The 16,188-nt window shown below is 65.4% G+C and overlaps 1 protein-coding gene across 1 annotated transcript; it reads right to left on the reverse strand.

The window, feature by feature from the left end:
• Positions 1-615: 615 nt before the first annotated feature.
• LOC119114563 (E3 ubiquitin-protein ligase HECTD1-like) lies at positions 616-15,957 on the reverse strand (the record flags this gene model as incomplete). Its single annotated transcript, XM_037238652.1, is given in 25 exon segments — positions 616-1,482; positions 2,166-2,285; positions 3,112-3,347; positions 3,910-4,204; positions 4,539-4,693; positions 4,984-5,199; positions 6,185-6,386; positions 6,697-7,298; positions 7,300-7,320; positions 7,592-7,879; positions 8,374-8,507; positions 8,990-9,338; positions 9,420-9,578; positions 9,823-9,936; positions 10,254-10,448; positions 10,812-10,981; positions 11,310-11,433; positions 11,864-12,031; positions 12,435-12,551; positions 12,837-13,089; positions 13,398-13,537; positions 14,266-14,400; positions 14,747-14,875; positions 15,241-15,448; positions 15,818-15,957. Coding segments are annotated over 25 exon segments (4,953 nt in total), but the record flags the coding sequence as incomplete, so codon positions are not given.
• Positions 15,958-16,188: the final 231 nt, after the last annotated feature.

Raw genomic sequence — 16,188 nt, forward strand, 5'->3', positions numbered from 1 at the left:
CCGTAAACCAAGGCCCCTGCCTCCTTGTTGCGGCGGGACCTCCTGCCGCGCTCGCTGACCAGCTGGCCCAACTAGTTCCATGTTCTGTGCGAAAGCATCACTGGTATTTTGAGCGTTGAGAACCTGACGCCGTTGGGTCGGAGGCCACCACTCCTGTCCCGAGCTTCCCACACTGATCTGCAGCCGTCGCGGAACCTGACGTTGTCGCCTGTGTGCGCGCGTGCGGCATCAAACAGCAATGTCGCGTTTGGGGAAAACAGTCGAAAAGGCCTCGCGCCGCGACTGCCGTAAACGAAACCTCTGTGAAAGCGCCGGACTCGCCTATATTTCGGTATCAGCTGGCCTGATCCACTAGGTGGACATGGTGTCTAAACGTTTAGATTACCCGTGTTACAGACCTCAGTGCAGAACATCTCTTCATACGCGGATGGTTCATGCATGCACGCGAATTTGTTCACTGTTTTTTTTCTCGCAAAGTGTACGCAAGACACATCACTTGCTTTGGGGAAAGGAACGAAGGCGGAGAATCACCAATTTTCCAACGAGTAAGCCCCAAGGAGTTGGCACCCGCCGGACGTGGGGCGGCTACACCTTAAGGAATGAAAACTCGCAGTCTCTCACTTCGGCGTGTTCCGTGTATTTTGTGTAAACTCATCTATAACGTATGACAAGAAATGTTGCGTTAAACATGGCCGCCAGCGTCGTGACGAAGCACAAAACGAGAGAACGGACCGCAAACGAGGGAAAGGAAACGCGTAAAGCGACTGGCGCCCGCCAATAAACGTCTAAAATGACCCTGGGCCAGCGCTGGCTGCCCGAGTACCGCCCCGTGGCGGACGGCGTGCAGAGAACGCCATTGTACTCTGAAGAGAGGGAGAGCAGCGGTGGAGACTTACGTCGCTACCCAGATACCGTCGGTCGCACTCTATCGCGGCGGCTGCGGCGGCGGCGGCGGCGAGCGGACGACTACGCACACTGCGGCAGGCTGCCGCCCACATCACATGAAGCCCCGTCAGGCTGAACCGGCGCCACACACGTCCCATATTGCCAATAAACGATTAACAGCAGACACTAAGCATCACAGTACTTGACATATCGATAACTGCGCACTGGCGGCGCCGGTGCGTCTCTGCGAGGCCGGCGCGGCGCGCGCACGCGCCGGGGCCAGCGCCGGCGCGTCCCGACCACGCCGCGGCCGACTAGTTGAGGTGGAACCCCTTCTCCTGGGTAGCGGCCAGCAGACGGTCGCGCATGATCTGCTCGCTGCTGTAGTCGGGCAGCTTCAGGTAGTGCACGCACGTGTTGACGCTGGGGAAGCTGCCGTCGCCGGCGTCCACCTTCTTGACGACCGTCAGTCGGGGGTAGAGGTTGGCCAGGCCGCCAGGCGGCAGCGACGAGCAGCCCGTGGCGAACTGCAGGAACCGCTTCCGCTCCGGGCCAGACATCTTCTCTAGGATGCTGACGAACCGCAAAAAGCCCGGACTGCGGCAGCACAAGGATCACGGTCAGGACAGCCCGCGCACACGCTGGCGACCGTCCCACCGCCAGCCGCCAGTCAGCCCGCCGACCGCCACTCCAGTCCAGCAGCACGGGACGCGTATCCTGGTCTGCGTGTGAACGTCCGCACGCTTACACGCAGTGAGATGTCAGTGAGTGGGTTCGAAGTTTCGTCTCGTGAGACAAAGCCAAAGGGTGCTCCCGCCCCTATCTCAGCGACCAACAGCACGCCACAAAACACAAAACAGAAAAGTGAGCAGCGGCAACAAGCACAAACACGTGGAGGAAAAATGCACGGGCTGCTGGACAAGCCGACACGAATCATTAGCTAATCCACTAGCAGTGTCGAACGTTAAAACCCGTGTTAAGTTGCTGAGTGAACCGCAGAGTTAAGTGTGTGATGTAGTTAACTTGTGTAAAAGTGTAGCAACATGTGAATAATGAATCGCTGCGTAACTTGTGAATGCTGAAAACTTTTTCACATCATACTTAACACCGATATTACTGCAGTATTTGAAAATCACATCATGGGCAGTAAGATATCGACAAACGCGACGGTACAAATTAGCGCACCACCCGACACCGACTCTTGCCACAGTGCACGGGTGCCGACAGGCGCGGGCTGGCGGCGACGACGCACCCCCAGCGAGCGGAGGCGCACCACACACCTGTCCCGAGAGTAGCCGAGCTTGGGCTCTGTGTAGCTGAGAAGGTCGTCGCGGGTCCACGCCGGTGCCTGGTCGCCACACAGCATCAGCTTGGTCTCGTCCGGGCTGAACGGCCGCAGTCTGCGGCGGCGGGGTGGCCGCAGGGTCAGCGGACAGGGGACGCACGGCTCGCCGCGTACACGCGGGACACACACACACACATGCGGGCCGCGCAGAGCATACGCCGCACCGCGCCACCCCCACAGGCCAGACAGCCTCTCGCTGAGCGGGCGCCAACAGCCGGCAGCCGTTCCTGCCCACCACCGGTCGGCCAGGGCAGCTTCAGTAAAACCCTGACGCCTCACGGAGTCGACGGTGTCAGGCGAAAGAGAAACGTCGCTACTGAGAACATGTTTCCTCCAAGCCCGTCCACAGTGTCAACAGTTTACAAAACCGGTCAGATCAGCCTGCATGGTCCTATCATCAATATCCCCTCCCAGTACACATTTGTTTACCATCTGCTGAAGGTCATCGGGTAGCCAATGACTGGGTTCATCCACCATGTGTTCCTGAACATCGATCCGTTCTTTCAAAAGCTTAGGTTGAATGGAATCCAAGTTCACTCACAATGCGTGCCTATGCATTTGCAAACGTAGGCATACTGTGACTATTTAGCAGATGATATTCTCGTTTTGGTTGGCTGTTCTCTCGACCTTAGGTGCATCCTTTTTCAACTGGTGACCTATTTTGTCTGTCATACTTAAGCCCTGAAAGCATGCCTACCCTGAGCCTCTAACCTTGAAGCTCCTGAGGCGACCACCATCCTCAGACCGCAGAACGCCACTCCGTCAGCAAAACCAAACAATCTAGACTGCTCGGCAAATCCAAACAAGGCCAAAACAGACACACAAACAGACATAACCTCAGCGAGACGACCGGTCCGGGGCGCTGCGAGGCACCGTCTCACCTGGCCATGGCGAACACGCGGTCGAAGCCGGCCTTGAAGGCGTCCAGCTGGCGCGCCAGGCCGCGGCGCAGGTAGAAGTCGGCCATCAGCTCGACGTACTCGTCGACCGTCTGCTCGGTGACGTCCTGGTGCTCGCCGCCGGGCCGCAGCTCGCAGCTGACGTAGCCCAGCGAGCGCGACGGCGACGGGAACGTCATGGTGAGCGCCAGGTCCTCCAGCCGAGAGGAGCCGTCCACCTGCCGGCCGCGGCCCCGTCAGTCGAGGCGGCAGCAGCGCGCGCGGCACACCCCGCCCGCCTAGCCCAGCCGCAGCCCAGCCGCCACGACTGGCGCGCGCGTGGCGTGGGCACGAGGCGCGGCCCAGAGCGAGCCGGTGGGGCCAGTGACGAAGGCAAGGGCAGCGCACAGCCACAGACAGCTCCAAAAACGTCCTGCGCCAGCTACCTAGTGCCCCGATGTCAAACGGTATTCCACGAAGGAGCGTCGACAAAAACAAGAAACAAAAACAACAAAAACAAAAACAATACAAACAGACCTATCGATTCGAGCCAACCCAACACAGAGGATTACCCGTAACGATAATTGGGTGTGTAATATTAGTATGCTATTTGAATAGCCCGCCTTGCATCATTCCTGCCAACCAGTCGCCAGCGCGTCGGTCGACCCACGGCCGGCTGCAGCTGCCTCGCCATCAGTACGCCGCGAGTGAGCGCGGGGTCGGTCGGCCCACGGCCGGCTGCAGCTGCCTCGCCATCAGTACGCCGCGAGTGAGCGCGGCGCTGGCTGGCGGACGACTCACCGTCAGGTTGGCCAGCTGTCGGCGGCGCGCCTCCTCCGACAGCTGCGGATCCTGCAGGATGTGCTGCCGCCGAGAGGCCAGCTGGCGCAGCTGCTGCAGCACGCGCGCCCGCGCCGGGTCGATGACGGCCAGGTCGTCGAGCGTGAGCACGTCCTGGTACCAGGCGGGCGCCGTCGCCGCCGCCATCTTGGGCGGGTCCAGCTCCAGCTCCTTCTCGCTCTCCATCGAGACGAACGACGAGGTCATCAGGTCGTCCTCGCTGGCCGGCGAGCTGGAGCGGCCGACGCCGTCCATCCTTCAGGGCGGGAACGAGTCAGGCCTGGTGCCACCCGCCACACGGAAGACGGCCGGCGGCTGGCCGCCAGACGGCTGCCGGGAGGCGCCATCTCGCGGGCACGACAAAGCAGGGAGTGTGCTCCCTCAACATCAGCTCATCCCTGGCTGATATTCAGACACCAAGACTGACGCAAGGCGATGTGGAGAAGCGCGAAGCCGCCACGTTAAACCCTCAGCGTGCCTCTGAACACCACCCCGAGTGAGCGCACGCCATCGGGGATGGGCTGCCCGCGACGACACCCGCCCCGGCCGCCCGACAGGCCTCAGCCGGCTTATCCCCGAACGGAGCCTACCTGCTGTGCTCCTCGGCTACGTTGGCCGACGAGATGAGCTTGAGGAAGGGCCGGGAAAGTGGCAGGTCCACCAGCCGCGCGTCCTGCAGCACCTTGGCCAGCAGGATGCCCAGGAAGTGGAACATGGTGACGGCGCGGTCACACTGTTCAGAGTCCTGCAACACGCCCGGCGACGGCTCAGACACATGCCCCCCCGCGCATGCCACACAGTCGGCTGCCCGCACCGCCGCGCTCGGGCGACGTCCCCAAAACAGAGGGGCGATGTGGCGATTCCATACCACACAGACATCGCGACAACGCGCCAGCAGTGCTGAACGTGCCAGGCCCTGCGCCCGGCCCAGGCAGGGTTGGGGTCGGGGCCGGGGTCTCAGGGTCGGCGTCTCAGGATCACGATCAGGGTCGGGGTCGGGGTCGAGGTCGGGGTCGGGGTCGGGGGCTGACTGACCTGCGGCAACGGCGCTGGGAACAGACCCCCGGGCCGCAGCACGTAGTAGTCGGCCGGCCGGTCGCCTGGCGCCGCCGCCTCGACCTCGGCCGAGAGCAGCGGCTGGTCGTCGCACAGCCACATGCACAGGTCGCGCCGCTGCAGCTCGGCAGCCACCAGCGCGTAAAACTCCAGCGTCGGCCCCAGGCCGGTGCCCTCCTCGCCCTCGAACTCCATCTGGCGGCAGCGGCGGCGGCGTAACACCACGCCGGACGGCCATCAAACCGTACGGAGGCAGGCGTACAGCCCGGTGAACAGCCCGGTAAACACGGCCACACAGGAGCGGGACTCGCCACCGAGGCAGGCGTACAGCCCGGCGAACAGCCCGGTAAACACGGCCACACAGGAGCAGGACTCGCCACCGAGGCAGGCGTACAGCCCGGCGAACAGCCCGGTAAACACGGCCACACAGGAGCAGGACTCGCCACCGAGGCAGGCGTACAGCCCGGTGAACAGCCCGGTAAACACGGCCACACAGGAGCGGGACTCGCCACCGAGGCAGGCGTACAGCCCGGTAAACACGGCCACACAGGAGCAGGACTCGCCACCGAGGCAGGCGTACAGCCCGGTGAACAGCCCGGTAAACGCGACCACACAGGAGCGGGACTCGCCACCGAGGCAGGCGTACAGCCCGGTTAACAGCCCGGTAAACACGGCCACACAGGAGCAGGACTCGCCACCGAGGCAGGCGTACAGTCCGGTTAACAGCCCGGTAAACACGGCCACACAGAAGCGGGACTCGCCACGGAGGCAGGCGCTGATTCCATTCACAGCAAGCCCCCGAGACTCGATACGGACTTGGGAATACGTGGTTGCAGATGAAACCGACCACGATCGGATGAAGCAGATAGTGGCCATCAGCTTTAGGTTGACTCGAGACGGCTCTCAGTGACGTCCGACACCAGCTGGTGGCCGGCTCTCAGTGAGATCCGACACCAGGCGGTGGCCGGCTCTCAGTGAGGTTCGACACCAGCCGGTGGCCGGCTCTCTGTGAGATCCGACACCAGGCGGTGGCCGGCTCCGTGAGATCCGACACCAGCCGGTGGCCGGCTCTCAGTGAGATCCGACACCAGGCGGTGGCCGGCTCTCAGTGAGGTCCAACACCAGCCGGCGCCGGCTCTCTCCTCTCAGAGCGGTCCGACACCAGGCGGTGGCCACTCACCTCCAGGATGCCCTCTCGCTCGGCGTGGAAGTCCATGACCTGGACGGCCCAGTCGAGCAGGTCGGGGCCGCGCGGGACGCGCACCCGCTCATGGCGCAGCCGGCCCACGCGGAACTCGTGACCGTCGTCGCGGCGCAGAGCGGCCGGGCCGCGCGTGCGCTCCATGGCCAGCTCGCGCTGCGTCTGCAGCCACACGATCGACCTGCGCGCCACAGGCCAGCGAGGCAAGGCGTCAACAGCGCACAGACTGGCACACTGGACAAACGCCAAACACACAGACACGGCGCACGGAGACGGGGGGAGGACGACCTGCATCCGCTAAAGACGCCGGTGTCGACCGGCATCTGAAGTGAGACTCTAGAGCCAGCTGCGGCGGCGGCACGCCACACACACCAATCTCGCGGAAGGGCGCTAAATGCGCCGGCGCCGAGCGCTGGTGCTCGCCGTCGGGGACGCGCCCGTGCCAACGGTCCTGATGAGCCGGCCGTCGGCGCTCGCGCCCGTGACCGCACCTGGACGTGCCGAAGGCAGTGCAGTTGAAGAACATCTGGCGCGTCTCGAACGGAAACAGCATGGGACATTGTCCCTGCAGGCTGTGCGACCAGTCCGGCAGCGCCTGGCAGGCGAGCACCAGCGGGTCCTGGATCTGCTGGCAGAGCTTGTTCGTCAGCTTGCGGCTGACGAACGTCTCCCAGGGGATGTCGAGCGGCGGCTCGTCGTCGGTGTCCTGCTGGCGCGGCCGGCTCTCGCCCACCAGGTGGTACAGCCGCCGCAGCAGGTGCACCACATCGTCCACGGTGCACGGCGAGCCCTCGCTCAGCCGCTGCTGCAGCGAGCTCTTGCGCTCGGCGGCCGGGTCGGCGCGCCGCTCGTCGTCGCGCCGCTCGCGGTACACGATCGTGTAGACGAGCTCCCAGAGCCGGCGCAGCTTCTCCTGCTTGCTGCCCAGCTGGGAGCGCTGCACCAGCCGCTGGACGGCGCTGAACAGCGTGGCGTCGGGCGAGTCAAGCGGAACCTCGACGTCCGGCACGCCCGGCACGCCGGGGCCGCGCAGCATCAGCCGCAGCCGCGGCTCCGACGACGGCTCGTCGCCCGGCTCGCCCAGCCGCCGCGGTCTGGCTGCCCGGCGGCGGCACCTGGCGACACCCGAGGCACAAGCGTCAGGCACCGCCGCGGCAGGATGAACACGCCGGCCGGGAAACGCACGTGACGTCACCACATCGGAAGCACGGTGCCGGCCCGGCGTCGCCATCACCGGCATGCACGTGCGCTTCGCGAACCTTCGTTTTCGCTTCGCTTCTCACCCCACCGACATTCACGGCCCACTGAGCCCGCAGAGAACATGCCGGCCGGCCGGCGGCCGCGCCGCGGCTCCGCACCCGCCCGCCGGCCGTCCGCCCCGCTCACCTGAATGTCCTGCGTCTGGGCCACGTTGGTGCGGCCCGGCCGCGGGTCGAAGGCGGGAATGAGCGCCGGACACTGGCGCTTCAGCACGGTGTCGTCGTCCCAGGCGTGGCGGCGGCCAGGCCGCGGGTCGAACGGCTCCTCCTCGCCGCCGCCGCCACCACCGGCCGGCCCGCCGCCACCCTCGTACTCGTCATCGTCGTCGTTCTCGTCGGCCAGCTCGTCGTCGTCGGTGAGCTCCGCCAGCAGCGTGGTGTGTCGGCACGACTCGAGGAAGTCCTCCAGCGATACCTGCCGAGCACAGGACGCGGTCACCATTCGCTCAGTGGGATGTGCTACCCGGACTAAGCGTCCATAAACGGGCAGCAATTCACGGACAATGCAGGCTGTGGTAATGGAGAATACATGCCCATAGTCCCCACTAGGATTGTTCGTATCTTGCAAACTTCTCATTCTAGTGTGTGCATCACCACATATCAGGCGAACGACCATAAAACAGCTTGGGAGCGATTGCAGAAGTGCGAAGTTCACCGGGCACGTGAACATGACAAGCATTCCACAACCAAAACAGTAAAATGCACACTCGCATACACTTGTCCACAATGCTTCGAAAAACTGAAGAGCAATTGGAATACAAAAAAAAAGAAGAAAATGGAATAAGAAAACAGAAAGACCTTCAAGAGCTTCGCGTCCAACTGTGACAACTACGCCAAGGCGACCGTTCGGAGTTGTGCTGCGCGGGCGCGCTGTAGCTGCCGCCGCCAGAGCGCAGCGTTCGTTCTCACCTGCTCGCTGTCGGACGAGTTGGACGTGAGCGACATGGTGAGGCCCTGCGTGAGCGCGCTGGTGGCCGTGTTGGTCACCAGCGTGTTGCCCGACGACAGGCTGGGGAAGGACTGTGCTGTCGACATGAAACTCCCTGCGGGCGAGGCCGGACCAGGCGTCAGCGGCGCCACCGCCAGCACACGGCGCGCACCCTCCCTCCCCTCACGACTGCACGCGGGCCGCTCGCTGGGCTGCCATGCGCAAACAACCACCAGTCTGGCCGGAGCGGCGCGCTCCAATACCACTTCAGTTGGGGTGACATAGTCGGGTGAGACTGGTGTAGTTTTGCCACGGTATTACCGACGTTACGTTCGTAACCAGGTGTCCAACTAAGCCCAACCCCCTCAAACAATATCTCAGTTACCAGGTCACCCAGCGTATCCCACAAGTGGCGGTGGCGGCCGGGCAGCGGGGCGCTTACTGTGCAGCGGGATGCTTACCAGACAGCGGGGCACTCACCGAGCAGCTGGACATATAGCGGGTGCGGGGCGTTCACCGACAGCGGGGCACCCAGCTCACCGGGCAGCGGGGCACTCACCGGGCAACGGGGCACTCACCGGGCAGAGGGACACTCACCTGGCAGCGGGGCATTGAGCGCCAGGCGAGCCAGGCTGCTCATGCTGGTGGTGTTTGGCGCCCGCAGGAACGGGCCGCAGCCGGCGCCGGCGGGCGTGGTGACGGCCGTCGGCGCCGGGTACGCGCCGGTGGTGGCGCGCGACGAGCCGGCGCCGCTCGTGCCCGAGGCGCGCCGCCGCACCATCGCCGAGAACATCTCCAGCAGGCCGGCAGACTCGTCGTTCAGGTTCGGCGTGCTAACAGACATCGACGAGCGCTGGTTGTTGGGCTCGGAGGCCGTGACGGCGGCAGCGGCGACAGCGGCAGCGGCAGCGGTGGTGGTGGTGGTGATGGTGGTGGCGGCAGCGGCGGCAGCGGCGGCAGCGGCGGCGGCAGCGGCGGCGGCGGCGGCGGCAGCAGCGGTAGAGGCGGCCGGCGGCGGCGGGGGTGGCGGCGGTGGCGGTGGCGGCGGTGGCGGTGGCGGCGGCGGCTGGGTGGCCAGTGCCGCTTGGCACGGGAAGAACGGCGCCGCCGAGGTGGCCGGCGGTGTGTCGGACGCGCTGTCCTCGCCGCCCGACAGCCAGTCGGAGCTCTCCAGGATGGCGTCCATCTGCGGCACGAGGCGTCACGTCACGCCCTGTCACGCGCCCACTGGCAACTGCTGTCGACAGTGGAGTGGCGCCAGGACGGCATCACACACACGAGACCCGAAAACGCTCCTCACTCATCAGCACCTGGACGAACACCCAGCACCCGTCAGAATAACTGACGCATTGATGTTTGAACACCGCGGGACTGTCTCGCACAGCACGGCCTGCACGAGTGCCAGCTTTACTCCTCGCACTCCCGCTCACCTTGTTTCCGAACACCACCCGAGAGAGGACGGAGTCCGTCGTCTGGTCCAGCGACGACATGGCCACGGCGTTGGCCAGCGTCAGCACGTTCTCCGCCACCGCCTCGGCCGCCTGCTGCGGGACGGAGCAGAGCAATTTCAGGGGCCGGCAAACACGTCCTCAGTGACGAGAATCACTGGTGGCTCATACAGTCGACCACACGCATGACCTCGACGATCCAAAAACGCATGGCCCGCGCAATACATTCCGAGCAAGTTGACCACAGCCATCTGGACCCCCAATACACCACCCGTGTGAGCTTTTCTGAGCTATTGGTAGATGTCCCACGCCAATGAGTGACATCTTCACCGCGGCGCACCGGCCGTGCGAAGCCGTCTCCGGCGGCGGCACCGGCGCAGCTTGGTTCGGCGGTCGCCGCGCGGCTGGCCTACCTTGGCGGCCAGGTTGTCGGCCGAGGCGGCCTGCTCGGTGGAGGCCACCGAGTGCCGGTCGTCGGTGGCCTCGGGCAGTGACGGCGTCGAGGACGACTTGCGACTGGTGAGCACCGACTGGCGCGGCTTGGCGGTCGACGTCGACGGCGGCGCGCCCGACGACGGCGGCGCCGACCCGGCTGACGGAGAGGTCACCTGGGAGCAGCGCCAGCGACGCTGACAGGCGGGCGCCGACACCCGAGACCGGCCACGGTCACACGGAGGACGAGTCCAGCCCCGGCACGGGGGCACACGAGCCGGCACACAACCACGCATGGGACGCCCGCCCACACATCCAGTCATGCTGGCTGGGTTCCGGTCGCACAGACAGGACCACCACCCAGACGCCGGGTCGAGGCCGAATGTAGCGGGCGGGCGGCTGACGCCAAACATCATCGTACGCCAGCATCGACAAGGAGCACGCCGACAGTTTCCTGTCGAGTGGGCCCACACAGTGCCGGACGCCGGCACCCTCCGGCCGGCGGAGCACGCGGCAGAATCCCGCATCGCCAGACCCACCTTGACGACGGCGGCAGAGGTGGCCGTGGCGCTGCCGGACTTGGCGGCCGCCCGTACGCCCGTGTTCGACTCCGGGTCGTAGCCGGGCGCCAGGCATAGGTCGAACTTGCCCTCAGCGCCCATGCGGTACGAGTTGCTGCCGCCGTTGTCCCAGGTCACGTCGATCCAGCCTGCGGCACGCCGGCGGACCGATCAGCTGAGGTTGGCGGGGCCCGTTCGCGCCAGAAACGCGCTGAAGACTCAGCTGTGCACCACGGCTGCACTTGGGTAGAAGAGCTGGACAGAAGCCGACCAGCCCAATGAAAGATCGGGTTGTTCACCAAAACGTCACAATCCACGTGACGGCGAGCCTCGCAAGGAGGGCCAACAGTACACCACCGCTCCTTCGGGGAGCGTCGGGTGACGGCTCGATGCGCGCCCGGCGCCTGTCGTCGGTCCTCTACGGAGCCGGGGGTGCCCCCGCCGGCCCGAGCCTGGGCACGGCTTTGCGCCGCTCACCGTTGTGCAGCTCCGACATGCTGGTGCCGACGCCCGGCGGGATGCCGTCCTGGTCACGCCACTTCCAGTCGACGCCACGCACCACGCGCGCGCCCGGCACCATGTACTTGAGCTGGTTCTTGATCTGCGGCGAAGGGACCGGGCAGCGGGTGGTGAGCGGACGCTCGCAGCCGGCGGCGACCCGTGGCCAGACTAGCCGCTCTCGCTGGACACACTCCAGCCCAGTGAACCGTGCCGACAACGGTGACCTCGCTCAGAACGAGTCCGAAAGTTTTTGTTCATCCCAGCGAATGCAAACGCAGAGCCTATCCAAACTGTCTCTACCGCCGACCATCACTGCACGCTGGCAGTCCATTCGCTCTTGCTCTTGACAGCGACCGACACTCTTCGCCGCCAACATAGCCGCCTACGCCAACCGACACAGCTGCACATTCCCGCCCCACACATGCATAATAAACGAACCGCTCTGGCCCCGACCCCGCAGCAGCGTGCGCGGGCTCCCGCGGCGCGGCGTCGCGCCCGACCCCGCGTGGGCGGCGGCGGCGGCGGCTCACCTGGCGCCTTTGTCGGCGCAGCGACGCTTCCGCCTCGCGCGCCGCCTTGCCCAGGTCGCTGCAGACGCCCGTCACCGTGCCGTACACTTCCAGCCCGGAGAGGCTGAGGTAGTGGGTCTGTCCGGACGCGTTGCGGCCCGTCTGCTGGATGCGCACGTGACGCCAGCCCTGGCGGGGAGCGGCCCGGTCAGGGGAGACGCGCCAGCCGAGACGAGCGCGCCCCGGCAGACGGCGAACAGCACGGCACGCCGGACGGCCACATCGAGACCCAGCGTAGAGATGCGACATGTGGTGCCCGAGCGAGACCGAGCAGCTGGCAAACCAGCCCGAGCGCCATCTCCTCAGAAACAGGCCGTATTTCAGCAAAAGCTAGATGCCTCTGCAATAGCACCTGTCTATAGATACGTCAGCAAATGTCACCCCTCACAGGCATTTGGCTGCATCCGAGGACCTCCTCCACCGTCGGCCGGGACCCCCCGCCGCCCGGCTGGACAAACCTGGGTCCGCCGGCGGGTGACGCCCGCCGCCCGGCTGGACACACCTGGGTCCGCCGGACCGCCCGTCTGCTCACCTGAGTCTCGTCGGTGGGCGCCAGCAGCGGCCACGAGGCCGTGCTGCCCGGCTCATTCAGCGACGTGTCCTCGATGTGCATGTACAGCGTGGTCCACGACAGTCCGTCCTTGGACACCTGGCGGCGGCAGCAGTCACTGCGTCACCAGCCGGTGCGCGCGACGGAGCGTGTACGGGCACGCGCAAGGTGCGCTTCACCAACTCGAGAGCGTTTACAGCCCAGCTTAAGAGCACACCACCACTGTCACCACTCTCCAAACGACATCACGTCAAGGGAAGTCTTAACACAGCTAATGGCATGCAGCACTCCCCCCCCTCCCCCCCCCCCCCGCCGAGCCCGGGCCGTGGCGCGCTCCCACCGTCCGCCGGCGCGCGGCGCGCGACGCCCACTCCCCCGTCTCACCTGGAAGACCCAGTTGCGGAGCGCGCTGCGGCCGTAGCCGCGCGCGTGCCGCAGCGTGTAGCAGGTGGGGATGACCCAGAGGCCGAGGTCGACGGCCAGCCAGGCGCGCTTGTCGTCGTTGGTGTGGCAGTTGAGTGGCGTCGGGTCGCGTGACAGCACGTCCTCCAGCCGGCCGTACGGCAGGTTACGGCCCTCCGACGACGTCACCACCACCAGGCCGTACTGGCACGGGTTTACCCACTCGTAGGCCGTCCTGCGGCGGCGGCGGACGCTCGATAAGAGGGAGGAGGCGACGGCGGCCGCGTCAATGCCATCTCCGCTCACATTCGCTGTGAGAACGTCACGAGCCTTGGGTTCACTGGACATATGCAAGGCATAGGGTCTCAAATCAATCACTGCCGGCAAGCAGCACCTGCCGTCACCAGACGTGATGACCTTGCATCGCGCACCACCAGCATGTCATTCCGCAAATCACAAACTCCGCCCGACACCGGATATGGCTTTCCGCCAACTGCCGAGCCTGACCCAAGCTTCGGCGGCGGTCTGTCGTCAGCCACTCACTTGGCGTTGGTGCCCACCCAGTAGATGATGCCGTTCTCATCGAAGTCAGACTGGTGCGTGAACACGATGCTCGGGCTCTCGCGAATGCGCTTGACGAAGGTGAAGGTGGACCGGTCGTGGTCGTACCACTGCTTGGCCACCTGGCAAGGTCGGCGGGCGGTCAGACTACGGCGAGCTCCGGCAGCGCCGCGGGCAGGCCCCGGCCGGACCACCGTACCGCGCCTGAAGCCGGCCCTCCGGCCGACACCGCACTGACGACACTCAGGTAGCGACTGCACAGCCGTAACGACACCCGCGACCCATCGACATAACGCGACACGACACATGTGGCCCATCGACATAACACGACATGGCGACACCCGTGGTCCATCGACATAACACGACATAGCGACACCCGTGGACCATCGACATAACACGACATGGCGACACCCGTGGCCCTTCGACAAAACACGACATAGCGACACCAGTGGTCCATCGACATGGCACGACATGGCGACACCCGTGGTCCATCGACATGGCACGACATGGCGACACCCGTGGTCCATCGACATGGCACGACATGGCGACACCCGTGGTCCATCGACATGGCACGACAAGGTGACACCCGTGGTCCATCGACATGGCACGACAAGGCGACACCCGTGGTCCATCGACAGGCCCAGCGCAGAAACCAGTCCAGACACAAGGGCCATGCAAACACATCCGGCACATAACGTGCGTGGGCCACCAGAAAACCTAGCGTCCGCATCCATGGTACTTTGGGGTGATAGGACGGATAACAGAGATGTTAACGACGGAGCAGGCCACAGGGCACGGCAGGACCACGGGGGAGTAGGACGCACCTCTTCAGATCGGCCCAGCACCGTACCTGTTTGAGGAGGTAACGCTCGAGCTGGCGGACGGTGACCAGCGGCTCCATCTTGAGGGTGCGGCCGGTACAGTCGATCAGGCCGGAGTCGCTGGCGGCCCGCTCCAAGCGGAACCGCATCCGCAGCTGCAACACCTGCCGCGGGGGCGCGCCCAGCCGCTCAGGTCGCGGACGGGTGGCACGTCGCAGCGGCATTCCAGGGGCATTCGATGGGCGAGGAGACGGGTCTCGAGCGGCACAATGCCCAAGGCACGACTCACACGTCTGACGATCGATTACACTAAAAGAGACGCGTACATTGTCACTGGTCAGGGCAGTGTCCATCGGACAAAGATTGCGATTCGAACGTCACATCCGTTGTCGGCAGCGAGGACGGCTGCTGGCCCGCGGCAGCGCCCGCCGTTCCCTGCCGACACCCTCCCCATCACCCAGCGGAGCGGCCGGCCCAGCTCGGCGCCGGACCCGGGCCGCGCCCGCTCACCTGGAGTCCGCTGACGGTGCCCGTCGAGTCGTAGTTGTAAACCTGCAGCTTCTCGATCGACTCGAGCACGGAGACCAGCTTGCGCACCAGCGACACGCCCGGGTGCTCCTGCGACGCCCCAGCCGCCTCCTGGCGGACAGCAAGAGAAACGGCGTCAGACGCCAACCCCGCCGGCCGTTCAGACCCGCTCCCAGCATCGACTCATCACGATCAGCAGGCTGGCATCGCGACCGAGACCAGGCCGGCAAGTGGCCGTCCGCCGCCGGCCGTTCAGAGACCCGCCCGCAGCACCAACTCATCACGATCAGCGGGCTGGCATCGCGATCGAGACCAGACCGGCAAGAGGCCGTCCGCCGCCGGCCGTTCAGACCCGCTCCCAGCACCGACTCATCACGATCAGCGGGCTGGCATCGCGATCGAGACCAGACCGGCAAGAGTGCCATCCCCGCCGGCCGGCCGCCAGCGGGTGGCGTCGCCGTCGCCACCAGCCTCACCTGGAAGCACTGCTTGAAGAGTCGCTGTCGCTGCTTGAGCAGCCGGTTGGCGCGCCGGCTGGTGCGGTCGGGCGAGCTGAGCAGCCGCAGCAGCGCCTGCAGCAGGCCTGACGAGTGCAGCTCGTACGCCGAGACGGCCCGCTCGTCCGACAGCAGCGTGATCAGGTCGCCGAGCGCGGCGCGCAGGATCGGACGCCACTCGTCGGTGCTGTCGGCGGCGGACGCGGTCAGCGGCGGGCGCACGCGGCCCGCCACGGATTGGCGCAAAAATCCGGCACCGGTCACCGGTCACCAGAGGCCGTACGCCGACCCCCTCCCCCCTCCCCACGCATACACACCTCAGGCAACAGACCGACACACACGCGGCTGGGTGCAAACGCACACGCATTCGCCGATCCCGACTCGCAGTCGCCACGATCTGGGCAGCAGCTGGGAGCGCCGGGCAATGACATCCCAGGCTATCGCTCAGCGCGACTGATGACACGACGAGAGAGGCTGACGCCGGCTCCGCGTCGGCCCGGCGCGAGCGAGCGGGGCGCGGCGGCCGCCCGCCTGTCCGGCGCGTCCCCACACCCACCGGTCAACGGCTGCCAGCTGTTTGTGGCAGGCGCGCTCGATCTGCGCCACGATCGTGCCCAGCTTGGCGACCACGCCGCGAGGCTGGGACTGCGCAATCTTGAAGTACTTCTCGTAGATCTCGCGCGCCTGGGAGCGCACCTGTAGGCATCGGACCCAAAGTTGAGTCAGGTCCAAGTCAGTCAGTCAATAGAGTCGACACGTCTCAATACGAGGCTCAACGTATGGAGACGACAGATAACGTAGATTCGTCGCAAATGCTCTCTGCCTCTCTCTGCTCAGCAAAAATTACTTATTGTGCGGAGATTATTCCAACTGAGTTTGCACAGCAACGGCCCGATACCAGCACACCGTCCGCACCTCCTGCCGACA

Source organism: Pollicipes pollicipes, unplaced genomic scaffold, assembly GCF_011947565.3.
Source record: "Pollicipes pollicipes isolate AB1234 unplaced genomic scaffold, Ppol_2.1 Scaffold_2655;HRSCAF=3109_pilon_pilon_pilon, whole genome shotgun sequence".
NCBI classification, from domain to species: Eukaryota; Metazoa; Arthropoda; class Thecostraca; order Pollicipedomorpha; family Pollicipedidae; genus Pollicipes; species Pollicipes pollicipes.